The sequence below is a fragment of the Aedes albopictus genome, unplaced genomic scaffold (assembly GCF_035046485.1).
Source record: "Aedes albopictus strain Foshan unplaced genomic scaffold, AalbF5 HiC_scaffold_75, whole genome shotgun sequence".
NCBI lineage: Eukaryota > Metazoa > Arthropoda > Insecta > Diptera > Culicidae > Aedes > Aedes albopictus.
In genome coordinates, this window is record NW_026917587.1 from 14,688 (window position 1) to 33,154 (window position 18,467).

Genomic DNA, 18,467 nt, shown 5'->3' on the forward strand with positions numbered 1-18,467 from the left:
GTGCAGTCATCAGCCGATGTGTGTCTCTACGTCCGGACGAGGAATGGAGAACAATCGTTCGTCCTTATCTATGTGGACGATTATCTTTCACCCGCAGTAATGCTCCTGAGGAACAGTACAGCATGGGCACGGAACTGCTGTCACGTTGCACCTCCATCTGTGATCTGGGCGTTACCATAGACGCTAAACTCACGTTCAACGAGCGCATTGGTAAAACAACAGCTAAAGCCTTATGATAGTATTCGCTAGGTTGCGAACAAGTATGAAAATTTATGGAATGTGAAATTAGGCAAGTAGGCCATGTACTGATCGAATGCATCGAATGCGTGAAACTTCTGCCGTACGACCTGTGCTTTTAAACAGATCGGCTTGGTTGATAGTTCATACCACCTTACCAAGACTGGCAAAAGTTTCAGGCACCCGACTGCCTATGTATTGTTCTGTTTTCATCACAAGTTCTATCGATTGGTAGCTTTTTCGGAATTCGCACTCCGTTTTTGTTTCAATCGAACGTGTGCAGAAGAAGCTCGTACGATTTGCTTTACGAGGGCTTCCCTTGAACGATTGAATCAACCTTCCTGCATATTCGGATCGGTGCCAATTGAATGGTTTGCAGCCTTTGTCTACCAGACGCGTAAATCATCAACGTTTGTTCATCTTCGAAATCATAAAGGGAATCGTAGACTGCCCAGAACTTCTCGTCCGTATACCTTTCAAGGTTCCTCCTCGACGCTTCCGGTATTCCACCCTACTAGCAGTACCGTATCACAGGACAAATTACGGTTACAATAATTCGTTGGACTCTTGCATTAGACATTTTAACGACGTATCTATTGCTCTACAGCGCGGAGAACGTTTTTCAAAAATTCTCCATAGTAATTCCCATATAAACCAATTCGGCCCCTACATTTCAAAAGGGCGTAACTGCATTTGGAAGTAATACCTTCTTTCAAAGCTGTAGGTCGTACTGTCTCCCTTACACTCAAACCACCGTGGTTGTCGGAAAGAGGAGAGTTTTTCCCATCTGGTACTTGTTGTGAAAAACATGGAAATCATAACACATGTTCCACAGCTTTAAAAGAAGGTGATGATTCCAAAAGCAGTTACGCCCTTTTGAAATGTTGGTGTCGAATTTTGCTTTTGGGCCACCATTAAATCACCACCGAAATGGCTAAAAATTCGACAGGACTCTAGTTTTTCACCAAGGATTGTAATGAACATATGGGAGCTTTGAATTTTTAACATGTTCAAAGTCTGCAATGCCCTAATCCTCATCGTAACATCTCTTCACCCGTAAACATGGATGAAGTCCTGCATCCTCTCTGGAGCCACCATGTTGAATACCCTCAGTTAAGGTTAAGGTTAACTGTTCTTCATGGTGTCCAGTAGAGCTGGCTTCGTCTGAATACCACTGATATTGTACGCACTAAGGCTTAGCGTACTTGTCCGTCTATCCCAGAAATCGTTCTTTCTACGCGTCTATTTGGCTTGACAAGCGATTATTGGCTCGTATTCCTTCATCCATCTGCGCCAGATTCCACCTGCTTTGAAGGGCTCTTTGCTTTATCGTTGACTCGGATGGTGGAATTGTGGAGAGGGTTGTAAATAGGTAGGAAGCTGCGATGATATTGATCGGTGATAAGCCTGGAGATCTGGTGTTGTCGTGGGAGAAAAACACCGGAAAGCGATCAGCTCGGCCTTTTTCCACTAGGTTTCCTCCGTACGCTGCGCTTGAGCATCCTTCGTTTGTGTCGAAGATTGTTTACGAAACGTAAAGCATAGGCCGTAGCCCGCTACATCCTCTCGTAATGAAGCATTGACGCCAGGCTTATGTTCCTGTGATGGTTGGTGCTGACCTACATTCCTTTGATGTCGGTGCTTACCTACTTGCTGTGCTTGGTGAACGAATTCCAAATGTGTTGCTCTAGTGGCTAGACTGTGTCAGGAAAGATATGAACATATTTGCCGGTGGAAAGTGGTTCTTCCGAAAGAGGAGAAATATTGGTTTAGTGGAAAAACTCGCTACAACTGGGACAACAGGAGCGACATGGACGACATCTGCTGTCAAACGTTTGGTAACACGACTGATCAACTCGCTCAGACTCGTGCTATGTTTGATCGTTTGTGACAAACATTGCGTCAATCAGAGCTACACGATCGTTTACACCAATCGTTTGACTGGCGTGTATATATCCTAAGTTTAACTGTTAAACAGCTTCATGGAATTTCTTTCGCATTCTAAGCTAAATCAGTTCAACAACCACTTATTATTGCAGCAGCTATTTGGTATCAATTGTATTGTTGTTATCAATAATATGGCTTTCTGAATTCGTGTTACCTCTCCTAACCTCAACACACATTAGATTGCTTCACATTCGTTCTCTTTCTTGTTCTTCTCGGTTTTGGTTGATTTCTCATGTTTCTATCATTTTTGCTTTCCAAAGTACCATTGTTTTCTCGATTTATTCGAGGAACAATCCTTAAAGTGTCCCAAACGTGGACAACCTTTCGTTTCCGAGTCAGGTGTTCCGGTTTTCATGCGCTCTCGCGTGTAGATGAAATAAATTGTAAATAATTCTGCTTTATATCGTTCATTCCGTTTGTTTGGATCGACTCTCTTTCGTTATTCTAGGTGTTAAAAAACTTTCCATTCAATCAATGGTCTTGCGGCTAAATTTGAGCGGGCTCATTATTAGCGAAATCAAGTTATGATTTTTATAATACTTGCAATAGCACTGTCTTCGGTAAACTGGTTATCTATCATGATTACGACTATTAAAACCAAAAGTTTTTCGGGGAGTTAAATAAAGTTTTTTTTTCTGTTTTCGTCTGGTGGGAAAAGGCACAGGATACAAAGCATATTCGTTTTCGTTTTTTTTCTATAAAAGTAACTTTATACATCTCTTTATTCGCTCTCTGTTACAAACTAAATGTTTCGTTCTTGTTAAAAAAATAAAACAATTCAATAAATATATTTTTTCCGCTATCGCTGTCCAATTGTTGGGATGGGGCTAACGTTTAAAACTAGCAAATTAAAAACAAATGAATGAAATACAATTATTCCTACGTCTAGTTGCAAAATGGCGACCGCTAAGTTAGTATTTTTTAGACTTTTGTGTCTTTGTAGTATTTCACGTGTAGAAAAGTTTCTTCTAAAAGTTAAAATCACAACGCCATCTTTGATCTAGGACTTGGGCTCTCTCGGTCTCTCTCATCGCACGTACACTCTCGCAGAAACGTCAACACTAATTGCTTCTTTTCTTCTTCCTCCTCCTGTTCCTCCACGTTGCGGCGCTCTCACAGACTGCACAGCTTCGACGGTTCGGTGCTGGTGGGCGTGATCAGATCCAGCGGACCGCGATTGGATTGGAGGGAGATCGGGGCGGCGACCGGTGTGAGGCCGGTGCCGCCGTCCATCAGACTATCGAAGTTGAAGAGGCCGCTCGAGGGCGTCGAGATGCCGATACCGGCGTCGGCGGTGATGTTGCGTAGCGGGAAGGCGGCGGATGCTTTGACGTCCAGACTGGCCGGTCGAGCCGGACGGCCGCTAGGGGCGCTGATGGGCACGGCGCCCGGTAGCATCAGTCGCGGCAGGTTCACACTGGTCAGGACGGGCGCGATGCTGGTCGGCGTCGGGGTGTCCAAGCTATCGGTGAGGTGGTTCGAGAGAATCAACCTGAAAGAGAGAACGGAGGATGGAAGGTAAGTTTGATGTTCTGGAAGTGTGGTTTTAGACGAGAGGGAACTTACTTTTTCGCTGGTGGTTGGTCATGCATATCGACCGGTTCGGCTTTGATCTTCATCGGGAGAACCTTGAGATCCGTGGCGATGGCGGGTTGCTGAACTAGGCCAACAGGTTTACGCTCCATCGGGCTTTGGCGGCCTTGGAAGCGACAGTGCTCCCGGTGGGACTCGAGCAGGAATTCGAGGTCTTCCTTTTCCTGTTGGAGGGATTTGATTTCGTCCTGGAGGGCTTGCTTCTTCTTTTCCAGCAGGTCCGTTTCGTCTACGAGCTCGTTGGTGTGGTCTTCCCGCCGGCGGCGGCATCTTGCCGCTGCTTGCTTGTTGCGCTCGCGGCGGACTCTTCGCTTCTCCTCCTCTTCGGGTGAGAGGTTGCTGGCCTTGGCAGGACGGCGACCACCCATGTTGCGACGAGAAGTGGCCGGCGCTGCGTTTTCGGGGTTTTGGTTAGGGGTTTTACGGTTCGGTGCAGTGGTCAGCGGCGGGCTCTGTTGCGCCAGGCCAAATTGATTGATAGTGGCCAGTGGGACTACGCCGCGTGCAACGGTTGCTAGCCGAGGCTGTGCGACGGCCACGTCCCGCTCGTACGAAGTGCTCGACGACTTGGAATCCAGATCCTCGGAAATGATCGGCGGTGGGGTCACCTGCCAGGAGCTGTTCGACACGGAGCTCATCGATTCGCGGCTGTTCTCGCGGTCTTGGCTGTGGTCTTCGAACTGGAACGGCGGTGGAACGAACCCGGCCTGACAGGGAATGTTGCTCGAGTTGTCGTTGGTCAGTTCCATAAACTCCTGTTCGATGTTTTTGAGCGTGGTCGGCGTTAGCGTGGGGGTCGTTTTGGTCGGGACGCCACTGTGTAAACCACTGTGTGCGTCAAAGGAGGCGAACTGCGAATGGGAGAAAAAATGGAGAGAATTTTTTTATTAGATTTCATCAAAGTAGGCTGGATATCGATGGACTTGGTCGGACGTTATCAATACCTGGTTCATAAATAGTTCCTTTGCAAGGAAGGTAGCGATTTCACAGGCATCCATTTCGCTAGGAATTCTTATCTCACTAAGTTTATCGCTAATTCGATTTGAGTGTGTACAATGTATGTTAAGGTACGAAGATTGCACCTGCGAAATTCGAAACGAGGAAAACAATTTGGAGGGCAAGTTCATGTGCACTGTGAGCTTGCAATCATAATTGGAAGTACAGGAAGTCACGTGTTTGAGGCGAATGCGAATCAGTGAACAAGTAGGTCACCAGTGGATGTAGGGAAACAGCGATACCGGTGAAGCCATAGAACATTTGTAAAGGTAAAAGAGAAAGTGAAAGTTTGGTGACCATATTTGGTGAAGTGAACGGATGGTCGTTTCTTCGAAATCGATTAGCAAGTAGTCGAAGTTTGTTTCCAAGGTTTGTAAGGATCTCAACAAACCGAAACTTGAATCTTTTCAGCCAAACGGCGAAATCGGAACCTTACAAATGTGTTAATACTTTGACTAAGTTGTTCAGTGAATTCAGCAAATCCTGAATTTTAATTCCATTTCACATTTCTATTGAACAGAATTATGTCATTGACATTCACTTAACAAAAATATTATGTTTATAAAAAGTCAGGTCAAACATTAGATCAGTAACTTATAGTCATGGGGCGTAAAAAATAAACATCAATCAGAATCGATGTTCATAGTATTCAGTTAGTATCAAAACAAGCAAACGCGTTTGAACATGAAACAACCAGATTAGCCAGTAATACCAAATATTTTTGTTCCGCCTACTACGTTATTCAAGTTGGAATGTGTCGATTTCTACTGTCACCCGATTTGGTAATAACCTCGCTTATTGTGTTTGCAAAACCGTACGCGATTCGAGAATTACATGAAGTCATAATGCAAACTTTCAAGTGTGACGTTCTGAATTGTCGCTATTTCTGTAAGAGCCAATCATCCACCTTCAATCGCGGTGTCAAATCTCGCTCAAACACGAACCATCCTGTTTACTTTTCCTCCCTAGCCCCTTTGGCAAATATAAACACACTTAATTATCGCTTGATTTATGTCTTTTCCGTAATCTCGATCACCATCGATCGGAGGAGAATCCTGGCGGCCGGGCCGGGCGTCACTTCGTAGTAGAGGCGTCGTCGTCTCGTTATCGCTCTCACTGAATCATCCAATTATGACGTTCCGCTCAATTTGGGGACGACGCGACACGGTTCGGATTTTGCAGTCCAAAATAAGCCGACTTTGACGAGATTACGTCACCCGTTTTTTTTTATAATATTCGCGCAGCTCTCTAATTTACTCTGCCAGAACGGATGGCTACTGTGATGTCTCGCTCTAAACAAGTAGGAAGCGCGTGTTTTTCTTTTTCGCTTAAATTCGGCTTCGGATCGTGTATTCTCCTAAGTGGTACGGTGTTCGTTTTCCCTACGGCTACTTAGATTCGTTGAGTATTTTTTTTTTCGTGTGCTCGGAAATGTGCAACTAATTTGCGCGATATTTCATTCGATTTGCGCGATCAGCTGACACACACGTTCACGTTCTTTCAAGGGCACGCGTTTTTCTCCGTTCCGTTCCGTTCGCACACGAGAAAATGTCGTTCGTTCGATATTGATTTCAGACGAAAGAAAAAATGAGTAGTGAAATGATAAATAAAAAGCCTTCGCCCGCCGTTTTTGGGTTCGCGAATGAGTTTTCCCCGCGCGATCCACACGCGTTGGAATTTCGCACACACACGGAGCACGGACGGCGCGCGCGCGACGCGTTGGGTTTCGTTTTCGTAACTGACGGGGGAAAAACTCGGCTGGGAAAATTGGCGAATTTCCACCGGTTCGGGTTCATGCGCGAGTTCTCTCTCGAGCGCGCCCGTGGTATTCTTTAAACCTCCTAAACTGTCGCCCCGACAGATTCTATCATCATCGTCGTTCATGTGTTGGTACAATGGTTTCGCGGAATCTGCCGGGGTAAAAATAGTCCGGGCATTCGTAGTAAATCGGCGAATTGGACGTTAAGAAGGTAAACAAAGTGCCTTCCGAGAACGGGTCCGCTCCGCATGCAGCCATAGCAGCTGGGTAATGTTTGTAAACATTTCGGTGCCCGTTTGGAGCGAGTCATGTTGGGGCTTTGATCAGTGGCATCTGTCGGCGTCGGACTAGTAGATAAATGGCCAACTGAGATGTTGCGAATTGAAGGGATCTTGTTATCTGTGCGATTTCGCTGTTTCTGGTGACTACGTTGACCGAAGGTGTGCGTGGGTATTTTTAGAGAGAGTGCACGGAATTCGTGCGCACTTCTAGTCGATTTTGGCAGATTTCTGTTCTAGTGTTGGTTCCTAAAGTTGTATTCTCTCGGGTGTTTTGCTTTTGGATGCGAGTAGTCGAGTTTTAGTTGGATTTGTTTACATCTCTTCAGTGTTTGCTTCTCACATGGAATTTTATTTCTATTTCACAGGTGAAACATGTCTACGTTGAAGTCCATCGATTTCCACAGCAGAAGCCCTTTCAGTAAGGTAAACAATTCGTGTCTGAGAGTATTCGCAAGAGGAAATTCACAATGTTCTGCTATTTTGAAGGTCCGTGATAAAGGTTCAGTCATTCCAGCTCATCGAAGCTATCGGAGTGATATTTGTCGTGGGTATGAAGTGCAAGATTCATTTGACTGACACTTTATTACATTTTTCTTTACAGATCAAATACCATTTGTCGAAGATCGCGCAGCAGAAGGAATAGACTCTCCTGCACCGTTTAGAACGTGCTCAAGATCCAACGAGTTGCAGAGAAGAAGCAGTTCTAGAACGATTCATCCGGCTCGAACCCTAGGCAGCTTCACGTACTTTTTGACTCTCTTCAGAGTGCTTTTCAACTTTCTCTCACGGTACTTGTTCACTAGCGGTCTCATGGTGATATTTAGCTTTAGAAGGAGTTGACCTCTCATCTCGTATTGCACTATCAAGCAACATGACTCCATGGAAAGATCTTCTATCATCATCGGTGTGGCGCTATACGGTCTTTAGGAGTAAACGTCACATTCTAGTTGAACTTGAACCAGCAACCGGTTACGGCAGATAACGAACTCTCCAGTATACGGATCGCTGACATTTCAATTCTGAGTAAGTACTGTAAACTGTATACTACGATACATTTTTATCTAAGGAAAAGACAGTGACGTGCTGCTCGGGATGACCACGCACGAGTAGTGATAGCATCTTGCTGCTTGGGGCGACTATGCTTCGATATACTGTTGTCTTAAGAAAAGACCAAGGCATGTTGTTCGGGATGACCACATAAGAGTAGCGATAGCATGTTGCTTGGGACTATCAAGCAACACGACTCCATGGAAAGATCTTCTATCGTCATCGGTTCACCGTTCTACGAATCGTTTACCATCTCTGGAAGTAAACGCCGCATTCTAGTTAAACTTGAACCTGCAGCCTGTTGCGGCAGATAACGAACTTTCCAGTACACAGATCGCTGGAATTCCAACACTGGGTAAGTACGCAAATTGTAAGTTACGATATGTTTTATCTTAAGAAAAGACCAAGGCGTGTTGTTCGGGACGACCACGCAAGAGTTGTACTAGCATGTAACTCTGATAAATTGTCTAAAGAAAACACAAAGGCGTGTTGCTCGGGACGGCCACACAAGAGTAGTGATAACATGTTGCTGGGACTATCAAGCAACACGACTCCATGGAAAAATCTTCAATCATCATCGGTGCGCCGCTCTATTGCCCAGTCACCCTCTTTGGAAGTAAACGCCACATTCTAGTTGAACTTGAACCAGTAACCGGTTACGGCAGATAACGAACTCTTCAGTACACGGATCGTTGACATTCAAACACTGAGTAAATACGCAAAATGCAAATTACGAAAAATTTCAGACTAAGGAAAAGACAAAGGCGTGTTGCTCGAGAGGACCACGCAAGAGTAGTGATAACATGTTGCTTGGGAGGATCATACTTCGATAAATTGTTGTCTGAAAAAAGACAGAGGTATGCTGTTCGGGACGACCATGCAAAAGAAGTAAAAACATGTTGTTTGGGACGATCATGCTTCGTAAATTGTTGTCTCAAGTAAAGACAAAGGCGTGTTGTTCGGGACGACCGCGTAGAAGAAAAATTGGTACCTCGCGTTGCACTATCAAGCAACACGACTCCATGGAAAGATCTATCACCATCGTTCCGCCGTTCTACGGCCCAATCACCCTCTCTGGAAGTATAAACCACATTCTAGTTGAACTTGAACCTGTAACCTGTTACGGCAGATAACGAACTCTCCATTAAACGAATTACCAGCATTTCAACACAAAATTCAAATTTATTACGATACATTTTCGAATAAGGAAAAGATAATGACGTGTTTTTCGGGACAATAATGAAAGAGCAGTGACAGCATGTTGCTTGGGATGACCATGCTTCGAGAATGCTTGTGTAAAGGAAAGACAGGCGTGTTGATCGGGACGACCACGCGAGAGTAGTGATACATGTTGCTTGGGATGATCATGCTTGTTGTCTGAAGAAAAGACAAGCGTGTTGTTCGGGACGACCACGCAAAAGCAGTACTAGCATGCTACTCGGGGCGATCATGCTTGTATAACAAAAAGGCGAGCTGCTCGGGACGACCATGCAAGATTAGTACCAGCATGTTGTTCGGATGAGCTAGCTTCGATTTTTTTTGTCTTTGTCAAAGACTAAATCGGGATGACCTCCCAAGAGTAGTGATGGCATGTAGTTTGGGACGACCATGCCTCTAATTTGTTATCTAAAAAGGCGAAGCATGTTTCAGGGGAAGGCCACGTAAAAGTAGTAATAGCATACTGCTTGGGACGACCATACTTCACTAAACTGCTGCCTGAAGATAAGACAAAAGCGTGTGGCTCGGGACGACCACACAAAAGCATGCTGCTCGGGACGACCATGCAATTGTCTTTAGAAAATACAATGGCTATTTGTTTTGGACGACCATGCAAGAGCAACCAGTTCGAATGGTTCATGTATGTCTATAAAGTAGCCTAGATGAACCATGTAATAATTTCATTATTTTTAACAAGTAATGAATAAAATAATGCCTTATTTCAGACAAAAACTATGGCAAATTTAAAATATATTTTTCAAATAGCTCTTGGATCACAAAGTAACAGAAATCTGGATTTTTCAATCAGCAATCTCGGAAAATTGGTAATCGTAAACTCCCCTTTCGCCAAGGTTTCATGACTATCTCATGGCATCGCAAAGGAATTCGACAAAATGCAGTAAGCGGAGGCTTGTGCAAAGTTGTGCGCAGATCGTTGCCACTGCAAACAGTATCCCACTGATAACTAAACCGAGTGCAATAAATTCCCTGGTTCAGAACGTATGTTTCCCTGCTTGCTTTCCAGGAATCATAAACATTCAGTACCAATCAGATAGCATGTACGCGCTGCTGATAATGGGGCGTAAACACTGTTGCACTGTCTATTACTGCCAAATCCACGGCGGCTTAGTGCTCTTTGCTCTTCGTGTGTCTGAACCTACCTAGTTGCTGCAAAAAGAGCAAACAAAACATCGAAAGTGAATCATTTCGCAATCGCGCTGTGCTACAACGATTCGCACTATCAGCGCGCGCATAGCCTGCTGCGATTATATACCGTATAGTAGTGCTGTGGGCTTGTGGTCGCGCTCGCGCTCAGCCCTTATCACCGCTCAGCTGTCGCCGCTTGCTGTTGCGGTTTTGCTGACGTGCGAAATATAAATAACACCCCAGTTCGGGCTGGCTGACTGACGGGCAGCAATCAGTCATTCCAGAGTGCTGATTTGGCGAGCGGTGATGACGCCCCGGTTTAGCGGTTTGCTGCCCGTAATCACATGGTTGACGTAGTTGAAACTATTCCCGGTTAGTTTCAGATTAATCTAATGGATATTGAAGCTTTTTGTATTGTTTGGGAATTTTTCTAATCTTATTGGAGTCGAAAAGCGCCAATGTCGCTTACGCCGACTACGCGATCACGCATCGCATTGTATCACAGGAATTTTGGTTATGTCGAGTTCGTTCTCAAATCAGTTTTCCATTTTTTTTGCCTTCGATATCAGTAGTGGGCGTACTGACTGGCAATTAGAGTCGTCGCCGTCGCTATCACTTCTCAATGCGATAGGTTTCCGGCCATAAAGTTTCCCGGAATGGACCGAATCCAGAGAGAGACAGAGAGAGCGAAAAATCCCCGTCACAGGAAGCCCCAGAGTTTGTTTTCCTCTTGCTTGCTGTGGCGAGTGATAACTTTGTACGTACACACAGTAGGCGATGCAAAAAGTCACGTATCCATCGAATGTCCAACCATGCGTGACGTTGGTTGGTAGCGCAGCGATTACCATTTCGAAGGTCAGTTCTCCGGCTACATGTGCGCACCGTGTGACCTCGCTAGTTTGAACACGAACAACAGCGGGGTTCATGTTTAGTTTGAACTTCCAGAACCCTTAAACATATGAGGAACAATCTTCTGATGATCCCTGTTTAAAACAAGAATGAAGTTAGAATCATGTTTGCCTCGAACGACAGACAAATTTTCGTAAGATTTCAGTTCAAATGTGGTCAAACCAACGTAGATACACGGTACATCATTCGTTATCAACTCAAAGTTGGAAAACGCCCCCACCCTAGGGAACCTTTTCGCTTTCGGTTCCTGTTTGGTTTGAAATTTCGCAGATTAGAAACGGAAATTTGCCATACCATCGGAAACCGGTCCAACCGGAATGGCCGAACCTTGAACGAATGATTCAATTAACCACTGCCCTACCCCTAGTAGTGGAAGAAGTATGTAATAAGGAAGTCTCTTGCCGAGTACGCTTCCGACATACTTGGATGCACTCGCCATGCTGCTGGTGGTGCGTTGTAGCCAAGCAGACTACTTTATCCCGCAAAACCCATGCTATGAGTTACTTGGATTTCCGATTTTTTCTCGATTTCGTTTCTCCTTCTCTGTATCTATACTAAAAGCAAAAATGCGTTTTAGCAGCTCCGGCAACGCGAAATCCATCCCATATCATAAATATGGTTTATTTTGGCCCGCTCAGCGTGTTTCGGAGAAACACTCGAGCCGGATCGCCTTTTGGGCGGCTGCCCAATGTCGGGAAATCCCATGCGGCCATTGCCGGCGAAATCGTTGAGTGTTGATTTTGATGCAAAAATAAACATACTGTTTTATATTGCTTCGAAGCAGTGGCGGCGGTGGCGGCAGTTAGTGTGCTGCACCAGTTTTAGAGGTCAATAGCGTGGTAACGGGGCTGGCTTTTAGAGAAAACGACGATGGAAAACGGAAAATCCTCGTTGATGAACTATGCGGCGAGCAGAGTAGGTTGTTCGTTTGATTGCAGCTTGAAATAAGTGGTGTGTAACAGATTATGGTGGCAGCATGGGCGTAGCCAGAGACAGGTTAACTGTTACATGTGTTTGTTAACCCTGATCTTTTACACAGAGACACATTTCATAGAATTCGGACGGCTTATTCAAGGATTTGTCCACTTGAATGGCACTAAGATTTCTCCAAATTATGCGTCGAACATCTACATCTCAAATTCTTTTACTCAATAGGCCCCTTATGTCCTACCTAGTTTCATGGTTTGAACCACTATCGATGGTCTAAGATTACATGTTTACTCATGTTTACTCATGTTTTTATGTTTTCATTGATTGTGGTTGAAACTATATTTTTTTATTTTTTGAGCTTTTGTCCCACCCCTAACTCACGATTTGAGTGAATTTTTGTACCGTGTACGTCAAATAGGAACATTTTTTAATTCCCAGTGCGAAAAAAGTCGAGTTCCATCACGTCAAAAACGACCTCAGTACGGTAGTTAAATTTTTCCATTGATAAATAAGCTTTTGTTTTGTTTTCAAATTCTTTAATGAATGCTGCCAATGCCGAGTATTATGCACTTAGCGAAGTTATCTCATGGGATTCGTTTAAATACATTTATGGTTGTTTGCCATAACTGTTATATTAACAGTTTTCAAAGGCTCTATACCTATCTTGGAATAGATCATCAAACACAATTACACGTGCAACCAACAAAAATAATATTTATTGACAGATTCTGTAACAAACAATCTGTTGATTATTGCCAGTACAAATTCCTTTTCCGTTCTTGCCAATGTCTGGTGATATTCCAGCAATAAAGAAAACAAAGAGCGGTACTTAAATACACTGGCCGTTCAAGAGCTGACATTTCCTTATGGAATCCCGCGCGCCGTTTACAACAACGAATCCAATCTCTAATTCGACGGCTGTAACCGCACTGATGGCGTTGACGGTGGCCATTGACCGCCGGGTACCATATTGGTACCAGCAATCGAAAGTCAGTTGGAACACGTGCGCAGCTGAGTGCTCCAGCACGCTTCCAACTGCCTGTAGCACAGTTTCATTTTTGTGACACTCTCTGCGTTTCTCGCCGGCGTGAAACAAAGGGCATAAAAGTCATGACGCGAATAACGACCATAAATGATTATGTTTATGCCGTCCGCCCCCCATAGATTCTGAAAGGCGTACGTTCTAAAAGTGCCGTGCGTGTGGCATGCGCGTCTCCTATACAGGTACCTCCAGCCGGCTCCATGTCCCACCGACGAGACTTCAGACGCCGGCGGCACGGTGGCGACACGGCGTGTGCCATAAAATCAAACAAACGTACTAAAAATTTCGCAATTTCATGACATACTTTAGGGAGGCGTCTCTTTCTCGCCTTTGAGCACTATCTCTATCTCGCCCGCCAGTTGCTCGCACTTTACTGCCTTCGGTTGGCTCGTTTTGGTTGCTAGGGAGCCGAGCCGCCGCTTACTTGGATGAAGTGCAGCGCACTTCAAGCGGTGATGCCTTTTTGTCCTATACTGCACACAGAGTGCACCACACCATATACTTCTCAAGTCCGGATCGACCGTGAACCGCACCACCAAAAACGATAAAGCAGCGCGTCGTCAACCGTTGCGGATAGGAGTGCAAATAAATTCCTAACGAGTGTGGCTGGCTGGCTGGCTATCCGTCGCCATTATGGCACACTCGTATACCTAGTATAAACCGTCAAAACGGGGGGTCCGCTGTAAGGACAAATGGGTTACCACGATTTGCCATATTTTTTGTGCCGCTTCTCGAACAGTCTGCCGCTATCGACGGGCTTTACGCGATGACCTTCGGACTGTGGATATCTGCTTTGAATAACAGTTGTTCGAATCAAAATCAACCGCCTTTCTGACTCTGGGTTGCTTTGTTCCAACCGAACGAGACACGCCCTGCCGCTGCTCGGCTTGCTTTGCCGTCCGTCGTACCATTCGAAATGTAATTTACTTGTTTTGCGTGACAATCACGTAAAATTAGCGCCTCTCTGTTGATGGAATGATGGCGCGGTGAAAGCGGAACACACACGCTCTCTCTCTCTCCTCCCACTTATTGCAGTGAAGCCATAAATTGGTTCGTCCTTATTTGCCACGGCGGGCGGGTATGTCGCCCTGTCTGGTCGCCCTGTCAGTGTGAAACTTTCAAGCTCACAATAAACAAAGAACACTCACATGGCTATGATGGATAAACAGTGATTTCTTTATTCATTTACTGAGCTGCGCAGCGGCTTGTACCTGCTATCGCTTGCAAAACAAAGTAGCCTATCGATGCGCAGGCAGCGCGCAGACAACGGAATTCTTCCTACCCTGGTCGTGGCGCAATACAATACAGCCCGAGGAAAGGAACCGCATCCGGTTGTTTGTTTCGACGTCTTCGCCACCCTTCGTCTGTCTGTACATGTAGGCTTAATAAGGCGATAAAAGTCGAAATTCACACTGCGCACATATGGTGCCTCTCCGTCAATCCGTCTCCGTGTCATTGTAATTGACACAGAATCGAAACAAAACGTAAATAGGCGCTTTTGAATGTGACAGCAGCAGCCACAATAACAACAAAAACACGTTTTAGCGACGTCATTTGCAAGTCGTTGACGGCGTTGTTGTTGTTGTTGATGTTGTTAGTGCTGCCGTGGTTGACTTCCTTCACACACGTTAAGGTTTGGTTAGCGCGCTGGCGAACCCGGACCCAACTATGGCTTAAAAGCTTAATGAATGCCGTTTCTTCGTGCCAGCTCAAAGTTGGAGGACAGCCGGAATTGCTGTTTTCGTTGCTCCCACACAAAGCGCGCGTCGCGTCGCCGTGTACGTTCGTGCGCGAACGAACGTTTGTTCGACGAAACGGGCAGTAGGTGAACAGGGCAATCGAAGCAGGCTCTTGCATCATTCGTTTTGTCCGAATTCGCAAGGGTATCTTCGATCGCGAAGAAAGTTATAACAGAGTTGATAAGATATCAAACTAGTGTTAAGCTGTCTATGTTAAAAATCCTCAAAGCTGACGACTTATTGCTAGTTGCTTGTATAGAAATTCCGAAACAAAGTTTCAATTTCACTCGAAATCCACCTTACTTTGCATCTTGGAACAAAGACGCTCATATCGCTGTTCTCAGCGCGAACTCGATTGCGCAGCAAATGGTTTTTATCTTATCAGTCGCGTTCCGGTAAACAGTGCGCCCTGTTTCAATACAGTAATGCTGCGACGACGAAGGCGACTCCAAACTGGAAGATTCACACATTTGTCGACCCCTTTCCGCACGACAAATTGCAGAGTCGTACGACCGCGACGGCAGCGAAGCGACGGCGACTTGACGTGACACTCCACCTACCCCTTTTTCCCCAGTAACACTCCACCACCGCCCTGTCCGTTTGTTCGTTAGCTTCAATAATTTTCAACAATAGCGCTGATGTCATGTTTTATATTTCATTACACACTTGCACATACACCCATATCGGCGCACCGTACTTGCCGATATTTACCGACATTCCTCACTGCTTCTGTGTGTACGAGAGGTGCCGTCTTCTAATAGTGCAATTACATAGAGGGCTGTGTGCCTTCTCAATGTTCTTGCTGCATAACGGAACTTTGTTCCCTTGGATTGAAATTACATCCATCCTTTCCGAACCAAATAAAAATAAAAGTGAAAACATGTTGTACCGAGGCCGGTCCAGAGGGTCACTTACAATTTTGCTAATCGGGGTCAGCGGTGTCAGCGGTTGATGGGTCATATTATACGCATTGAAGTAGACGTCGTTCAACAGCACATTATCGTCCCTCGTCATTTGGTCGGCCGGTTGGTCCTGCTCCAGATAATCAACTGCTAGTTTAAGCCAAGGCTTTGTCGCTAACATTCACACGCCCGGGTTAGACGCAGTAGTACTCTAACTAGCGAAATCCCCCGAAACAGGTTCTCCGAACTTTCCGGAACTCCAGCAGCAGCAGCAGCAGCCTGGCCCACAAGGTCACACACACTTAACACCTTTCGTTTCACTCGAGAGGGAGTCTTCAGTTCATACAATTCACTACGCGGTCCGGTTCTTCCGAAAGTCCAATATCCACCAACTAGAAACACTTGTTTTTCCTATCCGTCAAAATCACTGCAAACAAACTTGTTGTTCTAACATTAACAGCGACGCTTCGCTTTTTCCAGACTATCCGGTCTGACCTAGTCGGCGCACAATTTCAAGTTTGACTGAAGGTATGCGTCATCATTGCTTTGGTTTTATATCGCTTGCTACTTGTGCCGTCCATGGCGAGTCTCTCTTTCTTTCGCTCTTTGCTCTCACGTCACGTAGCGATACGTCGTCTACGTGCGCTCTCCAACGAGAGCCATAACTCCATGTGCAGCACCGCTCGCTCGCTCGCTGGGAATTCCCCAAGACTTCTGTTTCTCTCTTTCGCTCTCTCACTCGCACTCTGTTTCGCCTACAGTAGTCGTACCATATGCCAAGCAGACGTCGTCGCGTCGTCGAACCGCTCTGCGTTACTTCCTTCCGTTTCTCCTGTCCGGGGCCTCCTTCATCCATTCATCCGCGGTCGGTCGGTCGGTCGACTCGATTTCCAAGAAACATCGATGAGATGATCAGCTAAATTCGCTCTGCGGCGCGACTTTAGGTCATGCCAGAGCCGAGTGCCGTTCGGCGACGCACACGTCCTACCTCACGCCCGTTCGATGTGGTGCACCCTTTCTCTCTCTCTCGTTTCACCTGCATCATCACTCGCGTATATCGAATCCTGTATTCTTCTTCCGACGATGTGATGGGGTGATGTTTTGCTGCTGCTGCTGGCTGCTGCAGCATCCACAGCCGGGCATTATGATGTCGATCGATGAACTTTAACTGCAGAACAGGAATGTGCCGAAAGCACGTGCTTGCACGTCGGTATTGCGGCATTCCGGAAGAGAGGTCTGGAATATTCGGGTTTTTGTTTGAGTTAGAGATGCAAACTCGAGAGATGTCGCCGGCACACGCGACCGGCGAACTCAAGCCCAAATCTAGCGATGATGATGCTGTCCTAGATGTTGTGAAATCGAACCATGTAAATGTATAGATTACCTAATTCATCTAGTTTGTCGTTTTACAACGATTGAATCTCCCATTAGCCTAACGGCGGTTTGTGTATATTGATCCATTGTCAAATCATATCACCAACCTTAGGTGACTCCCGGACTGACAATACCCTACACGCAAAAAAATCCGTTCCGATATACGTGAACTCCCAATCACGGCAACTAGAACAAACGGGAACTATGCATAGCAACGATAACAACAATAAGAAATGTACACCGTGAACTAGATGTCACGGTATCGAGAACGCCCATATTGACAGCTGGAACTAGTTCCAGTTTACGGTGTATAATTGCTTGTTCTCATATTCGCGATTGTTTGTTCACGTTTATCAGAACGGTTTTCTGAGCGTGTACTAACAAAAAATTCATCATCAAAAAATTCCTTCCTGAGACAAACGTGGAGATGCAGCGATTCGCGGTCTTTTTAACAACGTTTGTCTTACTAACATTCCCTCCCATCCTCGATGACCGTAAGGACGTGGCCGGCGCCGTTATTGACCTTATTAAAGTTGAGAGCTCTCGAACTGTGTACATTGAGAATAGTAAGCTAGTCCCAAGCCCTATTCATTGGTTTCTTGTGCAATTTCGATTGCTCTGGTCAATCACGGAGTAGCAACTACGAATTGTGCGGTCATCTATGCTCATGATCTTTGCTCATGCTCATGCTACAACGATTGAATCTCCCATTCATCGATAAAAATCACACAAACTGCAAAAATCTTTCGTTCATCTCTCTCACCTATTTGAGAAAATTCTTATATTTTCCCGAGTGGAGTGCGATACAAACGATTAACTTAACTCGTCCTCCTCTCCTCCTCTTCTTGGCGTAACGTCCTCACTGGAACAAAGCCTGCTTCTCAGCTTAGTGTTCTATGAGCACTTCCACAGTTATTAACTGAGAGCTTCCTCTGCCAATGACCATTTTGCATGTGTATATCGTGTGGCAGGCACAAAGATACTCTATGCCCAAGGAAATCAAGGAAATTTCCATTACGAAAAGATCCTGGACCGACCGGGAATCGAACCCGTCACCCTCAGCATGCCATGCTGCCATGCTGAATACCCGTGCGTTTACCGCCTCGGCTATATGGGCCCCTTACTTACTTAACCCCTAACTTAACTCGTATTTGTGTTGAAACTTCTGTCGAATGGAGCTGGTTTGGTTCACCTTACTGCCTTAAAAATTAAGGACAGACTTGTTAGAATCCCAAAATTGTCGCCACAATGGCCGACTTTGACACCTACTCACGATTCTGAGGGCACAAATCGCTTTGTAAACAAAACCAGCGCACTTGATCTTCTTATTTTAAGCTTATTACGAGT

General features: G+C 45.5%; 1 protein-coding gene across 3 annotated transcripts in view; it reads right to left on the bottom strand.

Annotated features, from left to right (window-relative positions):
* Positions 1 to 2,264: 2,264 nt before the first annotated feature.
* The window catches only part of LOC109410132 (transcription factor kayak), a 66,652-nt gene continuing 50,449 nt past the window's right edge, over positions 2,265 to 18,467 (bottom strand). The window contains exons 1-4 of one of the 3 annotated variants that reach the window (XM_062844024.1): positions 5,765 to 6,546; positions 4,722 to 4,859; positions 3,751 to 4,628; positions 2,265 to 3,676 (exon numbers count right to left, since the gene is read on the bottom strand). In XM_062844024.1, the coding sequence (XP_062700008.1) occupies positions 3,298 to 3,676; positions 3,751 to 4,628; positions 4,722 to 4,775 (1,311 nt within the window). In that variant the 5' untranslated portion in view covers positions 4,776 to 4,859; positions 5,765 to 6,546 and the 3' untranslated portion in view covers positions 2,265 to 3,297. Of the gene's footprint in view, positions 3,677 to 3,750; positions 4,629 to 4,721; positions 4,860 to 5,764; positions 6,547 to 15,759; positions 16,317 to 18,467 lie in introns of those variants that run through there. The other 2 variants (XM_019683661.3, XM_019683658.3) reach the window with 2 other exon arrangements.